The 9248-nt window shown below is 29.8% G+C and overlaps 2 protein-coding genes across 2 annotated transcripts in view; both read left to right on the top strand.

Moving 5' to 3' along the window:
- The window catches only part of LOC105163607 (AP2-like ethylene-responsive transcription factor PLT2), a gene marked incomplete at its 5' end in the record, with an annotated part of 2935 nt that extends 1905 nt beyond the window's left edge, over positions 1 to 1030 (top strand). Inside the window, 2 exon segments of the mRNA XM_020694831.1 lie at positions 40 to 335; positions 337 to 1030. Coding sequence (XP_020550490.1) covers positions 40 to 335; positions 337 to 805 — 765 coding nt within the window.
- On the top strand, positions 7481 to 8275 carry LOC105163557 (zinc finger A20 and AN1 domain-containing stress-associated protein 5-like). Its single transcript, XM_011081960.2, has one exon. The coding sequence runs from the start codon at positions 7589 to 7591 to the stop codon at positions 8030 to 8032; it is 444 nt and encodes a 147-aa protein (XP_011080262.1). The 5' UTR covers positions 7481 to 7588; the 3' UTR covers positions 8033 to 8275.

The following is a 9248-nucleotide window of genomic DNA, read 5'->3' as shown; positions in this document are numbered from 1 at the left end:
TCAATTTAATTAATCCTTCAATTGTTTATCTAATTGATGAATCTGCAAATATATATATATATATATATATATACTCTTCTTCCTCTTGATCCAGGCACTGAGGAGGAAGCTGCGGAAGCCTACGACATCGCGGCGATCAAATTCAGAGGCCTAAACGCTGTCACAAACTTCGACATGAGCCGCTACGACGTGAAGGCGATACTAGAGAGCAACACTCTCCCTATCGGCGGCGGAGCCGCCAAACGTCTAAAGGAGGCACAGGCAATCGAGTCATCAAGAAAACGCGAAGAAATGATCTCTCTTGGCTCCACCTTCCAGTACGGCGGGTCGTCATCAGCCGTTGCTCTCCTTACAGAACCAGGATCTCTCCCACTACAGTACTACTCAGGATTCCTCGCATTATCAGAGCTACATTCAGACACAGCTGCAGCTGCATCAACAGCAGCCGTGTTCTTACAACGTGAACCCTAATCATTCCAGCTCCAGCTCGAGCCAGTTCTACGGGAGCTATAATCCGGTGCTGCTGCATGGGTTGATGAACATGGGGTCTTCATCTTCTGTGATGGATAACAATGGGAGCTCAAGTGGGAGTTACAGCGGAGGGTTTCTTGGGAACGGGCTGGCGATGGGGTCGGGATCGGGATCAGGTTCGGGTTCAGGTGGAGGTGGTTCGGCTGAGGAACTGGCGCTGGTGAAAGTGGATTATGATCATATTCCTTCGGCTGCAGCTGCTTACGGCGGGTGGTCGGGAGAGACGACGGTGCAGGGATCAAATCCTGGTGTTTTTAGCATGTGGAATGATTGATCGGACAATGATCAATCATGTGATGGCGATTAAGGATGAGGATGAAGATGGTTGGATTATTACTAATTATTATTATGATTATTAATTTCTATGTTTTTTGATGATTTTGTTAATTTGTGGGATGAAATTAAAGGTGCGTGGGTGGGAAGAGCCGAATTTTACTTGGCATGTTGAGCAATTTTCAATGCGATTACCTAAAGAAAATGTTCCGGCTATATATATACATCTTTGTTTTTTTTTTTTTTTTTATCTCTTAAATATTTCCAAATGAAGTATTAATAATTAACTATATATTTGCATATCGACACTTTAATTTTTATTTAGTGTTTCGATGTATGAATTAGTCCCTAAGTATCTTTACTTCTATATATGTTGTGTTATATTGTGTTTCAATTTTTACGTGCAAACAATGAAACATATATTAGTTGCAAGGGCATAATTACACTTTTAGGGTTTCAATGCTTTTAGTATTTTACAGATGGTATTAAAATGGAAAAGTTTAAATACATTTTGTGCTCGCTCTATTTTAGAAATCTTTAAGATAGTTTTAAAATAAAACAAAAATTGACGTATTATGCAATCCAATGCTTTAGGGAATATATGGGGACTAAATGTGTCGAGCTTTTTTAATTTTGGGACTATTTTAAAAATTTTATGAAAAATATAGGACTAAATGTATATATTGGGTTTTCTTTTTTTTTTAATTTAAGGACATATTGAAAAATAGAGGACTAAAAGTTTTGAACACTTTATTCCATACTATTGAAAGTGTTATCAGCCAACAATTTTAAAATTGTCTCTGAAATATATATTAATTATTAATATTTATATTTTATCATAATGTGATTAATTGCAGCAAGAAGAATTATGTACAAAGTACGTTGACTACAAACTATTAAAGACATTTATAGTGATAATACAAATATGATGACATAAGAGTTATATAATTTGTTGGGAATATATATAAATGAAAAACATATAATTTTAGTATTGCAGATTGTGGGCGTATCGTTTCTAGTTCTACACGAATTGATTTTTTTCAATTTAATTCTATAACTTTAAAAATTTGACAATTTTAATCCTACATATAACACAATTAAATTGCAATTATGCTCTTGTAACTTAGGGAGCTTTGATATTTTTAGTCTTATAATTAAAAAAATTATTATTTTTTATCATGCACGAATTTATTTATAAGACTAAAAATGCAAGTGAATTGAATTTCAAGCTAAATTGGTCGAAAAACGACGAGAATTGTTAAAATTATAAAATTACATGATTAAATTATCAAAATCAATTCGTACAGAACTAAAATTATCACCCCTAAATTAGAGGACTGAAATTATAATTTTTTTCAATATAAATTGTCGTTATACATGTGTTTTACTGTTTTTTAATGATAATTTTCTGCACAATTTATTTTGGTCTATAATTTTTGTCACTGACATTTTTTGCACGATTATCACTATTAAAATAATGTAAAGTATTGTGACGAAATAATTTCTTTTGTCACTTAATGCGTTTATTTATACACATTAAATTCAGTTGATTTTATCGGTTTTAATTTTATTTGTCTTATCTTTTATTTAATTTAATAAATATAATAAAAATCACGTATCCAATATCATCATACTCCTAATTGTAATAATTGACACCCTCATCACCCAATAATTAAAATGAATAATTACACTCTCTTCTTATATGATTGAGAAATTACGCCTAGCACCTCTAAGGTTTATTTTTTTTTTAATAAATAAATTTTCTCGTTAATTAAAATTTATCGAATTTGTTGATATTAATAAAAAAAAAATCTATATTTACTCCCGTTTATTTATAATTGATTTATTGCATGTCAAGTAAATTTTTTTATGATCAAATTATACTCATACGTTTTCACGCATTAATGCATGTGAGGAGTATAGGGGCAGTTTAGTCCGAAATAAATTATTTGATCTGTAATAAGTCAGTAATAATCAATTGAGGGTAAATATTAATTTTCATTCTATTATTAACAAAATATCAATAAATTCAGTTAATTTTGACTGACGGAAGAACTTATTTATTAGACGAAAGTAAATCTTAAAGGTATTAGTTGTAATTTTTTAAATTATAAAAATTTTATACATAATTACGCTAAATTTAAAAAGACGATATTGTAATTATCCTTAATTAAAAATAAAAAATAATGCTGACCTTTTTACTGTTTTTTCCCCTCTCTCTAGGAAAAGATTTTATTGGTCGTTTTCAAGGGAAGAATTAGGATGTGAAAGTAGGGCCGTAGAGCACAGGAAGTCAAATCGATTGGATTTGAAGAGTTCAACGTAGCGCCGCCCATCAAAACTATAACTCAACTTTCAAAGGATAAAAAAAAATTATTTTTACAACATATAGAAAGAAATAAAAATATATTTTATAATATATATATATATATATTAACATAAAATTGATGTTATGTACGATTATATAATTTTTTTAAATTTAATAATTTTTTTGTAATACATAATGCTATAAACGAATCTTTTACACAAAATAAAATTTTTATTTTCGATGGGTAAAATGCAGTAATTTAAATATATTATACGTTTATTAAATACGAATTAAATTATTAATTTAAAATAAATTAAATTTTCTAACCAATGAAATTTTTTCTCAGTAATTAAAAAATTCAAATCAAAATTTTCAAACTTCGCTCTGCTATATATAGATATATAAATATATTTATAAAACACGAAATTGGGTCGTTTACCTTTGATGATCTTTCCTTGCAGTTCAATCTTTTGCTATTTTCAGCCCTACACTATAATTCCTACCCCCTTTTCTCACACACCATAAAAGAATTAAATTTTTTTCCATAAATATAAATGGATATAATAAAAAATTTATCATAAATAAATATTATTCACCACGATATATGTACATGCGCGGCATGTAACTATTTCTCAATGAAACTTATTCCACCGATAAATGGTCTGAGGTGGTGACTTGCAAATTTCATGTAGTTAGTACAGTTAATTGAAACAAAAAAAAAATTAATGGTAAAACTCGTCTCTGTGTGTGTGGGGCACACCCAAATGTATGTGCAATTAATTTAAATTATAAATAATATAATTCTTACTTTTTCAAAGCATACATTTTAGTTAAATAAATTAAAAATATTAAAAAGATTGTGAGTAGTTATTTAGAGAAAGTGGGGGAGGAAAAACTAATAGGGAAATTGAGGGAGAGAGACAATTGGAAGTTGTAGAAAAAAAAAAAAACAAACAAATTGTTCTATTCTTTTAAAAAAATAAAAGAAACGACAGATCATAAAAAATTAGACACCAAAAAGGTGCTCTCCAATAATAATAAGGTATAAATACAACCCTTCGTGGTTTGAGAAATTACTCCTTGTTTTCGCCTAATAAATAGGTCCATCTATTAGTAAACTCCATAGATTCTTTTGATATCAATAAAAAAATTGAATGAAAATTTATATTTATTTCTAATTAACTTACAGATTTATTATAGGTCATGAAACAAATATTTTAAAATCAAAACTACTCTTATAAGGGTGAAGATGGATCTCTTCACACACATTAGTGTATGAAGACATCTAAGGGTAGTTTTGGTCTGAAAATATTTATTGACCTACGAACTGCAATGAGTCAGTAATAAGCCAATCGTGGTAATTAAATATGAATTTTATTTAATTTTTATTGATATCAATAAATTTTGTGAATTTTGATAAAATATGGATCAATTTGTTAAACATGAATAAATTAAGAATATCATATATAATTTTTTAAATCATAAAAAATTTATATTTTATTACATCAAATTTTAAGAAAATAATGTGTAATTATACTTAAAAATAGATTATGAATAAAATGATATATTAGAAATGTATCAACTCCGTTAACAAAGAACTATAGAGATCGTAACTTATTTCTAATATTTTGATAATTTTTTTGATCATAGTAATTATAAATTATCATCATCAATAATATATAAAACTCGTAATCGTATTTAATTTTTAAAATAAAAATTAATATCTTATGATGGCATATTCAAAATGGTTCAGTATAGTTTAGTAATGATGATTACATGAAATTGTGAAAATAAAAATGAGTTTGAGCAGGCCTGCCTGTACATTAGGCGGCTGTGACATCATGCTGACAAAGGCAGTCGCAATCTTATTACAAAAAAATACAACTTAATCATGTACCTCCAAGGTTGGTATTTTGATCACTTACCAATTAGTTTTCGTAATTTAAATCTATAATTTTATTATTTTTGCAAAAATTGTATATGATTTAATTAAATTGTAATTTTAAATTTATAAATGAATTCACGCAGTATTAAAAATATCAAAGCTCTTTAAGTAGAGAACTAAAACATTGATTTAATTAGGTCATGTGGAAGTCACATGCTATTTTTCGACCAGATTGATTGAAAAATGATGAAAATTATCAAAATTTTAAAATTATAAAAATCAATTTATATATAATTGTATATTTTTCTTATATATATATATATATATTTTTTTTTTAGATAAGAATAATGAATTATTATTTTAATTGTGTTGTAGCCTAACACCTCTATGCGAGGAGCTTGAATCAAGTGTTATAACTTGCACAATCTCGTCAAAATTGGTGTCTCAATTATCTCCCTCCACTAAGGGGATGGTGATGCTGATGCAACTGAGCCAATTGAAAAGGTGAATGACCAATTCTAACTCTCCGTCAAATACGAAACCCACACGTACATCATGCTGCCAATTCTTCTTCTTTCATACCTAACCTAACTTCATTAGCGGGGCTGTTTTTATGAGTTTGTTTTAAGTTTTCTTTTTTTTTTTAAAAAAAAAATATTTTATAAGATGTTTGATAGAAATAAATAGTAAATAACATCGCAATACAAATTTGTCTGTAAAAAAAATATAGAATATTAAAATATTTTAAGGATCGACGTTTTTTTTAGTGTGTTGGATCGTATCCAACCCACTTGACATCGCAATCCATATTATGGATCGTGGATCTCCCAACCCATCTAATGGTTATATAATAGACAAGTAGACTGTACAGGTTCTGACATATGAGTCCTTGTAAATGCATTGGGGGCTCTATTTTATGGATATACATTAATTATGTTCACAAGCATTTATGCGGGTCTTGTAATCTTTAACAAGTACTGATTTACTGTTAGAGGGTTTTAACTGAAGATTACCTCAACAAACTTAAGATTTTGTGTGCAGGCTAACCTCATTCATACAGATCGGATACTTCAAGTGGACCCCATTCCAGAGAGTAGCCAAATCATCAAGTATCTCGACTCGAATCAATATTTAAAAGCTTATACACCCGACATTAGTTGCAGACGAGGAATTTGCATGATTTGTGAACTCCGATGTCTCTATTCATTAATGGAATACTTGTTTAAACGATTCAGGACAAAATTGTGATGCTTTGAAAAATATCAGAACGGCGAGTACATGAGCACAATAGTATCGCCCACAACATCAATGTTCTTAACTTATTTGTAAAATTATGTAAAAAAATCTTTCTAATTAATTATACATTTAACATTACTAACAATTTGTAAAGTCCACCATTTATTTCGTCCAAAAACTCCGACAACACATTTTAAAATAAGATTTAAAATTTATAAGCTCTAAAAATGTTTTATGAGACGTATGAATTTATAATTTTAAACAAGTTTAACTAAATACCTATGTAAAGTATAAAATATTTTGAACTTTTCTTTAATAAAAACATGCCATTGATGCATTAATGGCAAATAAAACATATAAGCAATGTCAGACCAATTAACTTTAAATAAATCAAATGAATAAATAAAATAATAAGTTACTATAAATGCATACTAATTCTCATATGAACCAACGCGCGACTTTTGTGTTGTAAGGGTTTCTATTTGTTTGTGCAGTAAGATATACATAAGATTAATATTTTTTTTTAAAAATAAAAAAGAACGGAAGACCAAAGTTTAAATAAAATTATACTTATAAGTTTTATAGAATTGAAGGTTTAACACTTTTAATTTTTTATTTTATGAATTTTTTAAAATAATTTTAAAATTAAAAAAATGCAACATATTTAGCCTCATGTTGTACGGAATTTTTAAAATAGCCCTAAAATGGAGAAAATTAGATATATTTTTTAGTTTTCTACTTTATAGGACTTTCAACATGGTCCCAAAATTGAGAAAACTCGACATATTTAGTTCTCTGCCTTAAAGAATATACGAGACTAAATATGTCGAATTTTTTTAATTTTAGAACCATTTTAAAAATTTCGAAAGTATAAAGCAATATGTGTCGATTTTATTAATTTCAAGACTATTTTAAAAGTTGATAAAAAAGAGGAGTAAAAATATTAAATTTGAATACTATAACACTAAAAATATAATTTGGCGCAATGAGATGGGTAGAAATGCATTGATTCTACGTCTACAATTAGTTGAGCTAATACGAAATAGAGTTTAGGGCAGAAATAGGGGGGGTTATTATAGAGTGAAAAAAAGTAATACAAGGGCAAAATGGGAAGAAGGGTAATAAGGTGATTACAAAGGCAGAAACTCCTGATGCCTATACCATACGCGTTCCAAATAAGGCCCACAATATTCCAACACCTTAAAATACTCGCCCCATATTTTATCCCTAATCATAAATATAACCCCCCCCCACCCCCGCAATATTCCTCCATTTCCACTCATTTCCCTTTGCTTTTTCACACACGCAACCCCCAACCCTTCTCTCTCTCTCTCTCTTCCTTCCAATCCAAATCTATGGCCCAAAAGAGAGACAAAGAAGAAACCGAGCTCAAGGTCCCGGAAAACTTACCCATATGCACCCCGCCGCAGACCCTTCCCTCGCCTCACCCACAGCTTCCCGCCGCCAGATCGCCGGATACATCAGATCCGAAGCAATCGGGCGCCTGTGACCCGAGAATCAGCTCCGCCGCTTCCCCTGATAAGCCCGATCTGGTAGCTCCGATGGAGAACCGTGGGGGGTCGTTGAAGAGACCCAGGGAGGTGACCCGGTGTTCCGGGTCGGGTTGCAGGAAACGAATCGGGTTGATGGGTTTCCGATGCAGGTGTGGTGACGTGTTCTGTTCGGAGCACAGATACTCAGATCGGCACGACTGCAGCTACGATTACAAGGCGGCTGGGCGGGAGGCGATTGCGAGGGAGAATCCAGTGGTTAGGGCTGCGAAGCTCCTCAAGGTTTGAGGAAAAAGTAGGGGTCCAAAAGAAATCCAAGATCTGGGGTTTTCGAATTGTTGGTGTGCGTTTGAGGGTAGTTTTTTAGTCCATTAATTCTGTGTAATGGTGGGGGGTTGGCCGGCCGGCCGGTCGGGCGGGCGTCGGAGGGTTGTGCTTTGTTGTAAATTCGATGGAGAGTAGGGGCACTGTTGTCATTTGGATTAATTAATTATCATAAATGGGAGTTGAAATTCTTGTTTTGCAATTTAATTTAATAATGATTATTTTTTAAAGGAAATGTTTATGTTGCATAAGGTTTAGCAATTAACTATTATTACAATCATTAAGTTTTAGATATCTAAATAAATAAATATCAACAGCAATATTAGTTATATATTATCTATCAATATCAGATAATTTTATTTAATTATCATCTATTATAAAAATAAAATTATTATTTCAATTAAAATAAAAATATTTATTTATTAATAAAATCTAAACTCATATTTTTTTAAATTATAGAGTTTCAATTTCGTCATTTAAATTAGTTGGCTTAGTTGGCAGATAAAATTTTAGGTTATATTTAATGCGTTAGGCCTATAATTGAAAAAGACTTATGCTGTGGAGGGCCCATTTCCAATTACCCTACATTTGTTTCTCTATTTAATTCTCAGCCTAAACTTTTTAGAATTTATTAAAATTATCCCCTCTTCATAAATAATTTTTCCATGCTAACTTTTTTTTAATAAATTATTTATAATTATATTATGAATTTTACTTATTAATAATTAATATATTTAAATATTAAATATGTATATATATATATATGAATAGCCAAATAATAAGCATAAATATAATAGATCAATAATTATTACTAAAAAATAGATTTTAATATTGAAATATTAATAGGTCTCAAATTCATAATCTGTCTGCTGTTTATATTCCAGAATAATAATATTGATATGCATGTAAAATTCTTGGCATGTGTGAGCAAATGAAGTTTCAAGCCACCCATTTAGACAATATACATTCGTGTACACTTAAAAATCGTCCAATTACATCAATTTCATATGATAGTGTTACTATAATTAAGGAAATAGTTACAATTTTCTTTCATTAAGTCTGGTATAATTATACAGTAAAATCTCTGTAAATTAATAAATTTTCTAAAATAATAAAATCTTCCGGTCCTAACTTGGGTCTTTGTAAAAAATCATCAAATTCGATAAGATAATAAGATAAT

This window comes from Sesamum indicum, linkage group LG6 (assembly GCF_000512975.1).
Source record: "Sesamum indicum cultivar Zhongzhi No. 13 linkage group LG6, S_indicum_v1.0, whole genome shotgun sequence".
Classification (NCBI taxonomy): domain Eukaryota; kingdom Viridiplantae; phylum Streptophyta; class Magnoliopsida; order Lamiales; family Pedaliaceae; genus Sesamum; species Sesamum indicum.
Note: the sequence above shows the minus strand (reverse complement) of the source record. Positions and strands in the feature narration are given on the sequence as shown.

Bases quoted from the DNA above. Each gene is read 5' to 3' on its own strand.
- LOC105163557 (XM_011081960.2), top strand. From the start codon at position 7,589: ATGGCCCAAAAGAGAGACAAAGAAGAAACCGAGCTCAAGGTCCCGGAA.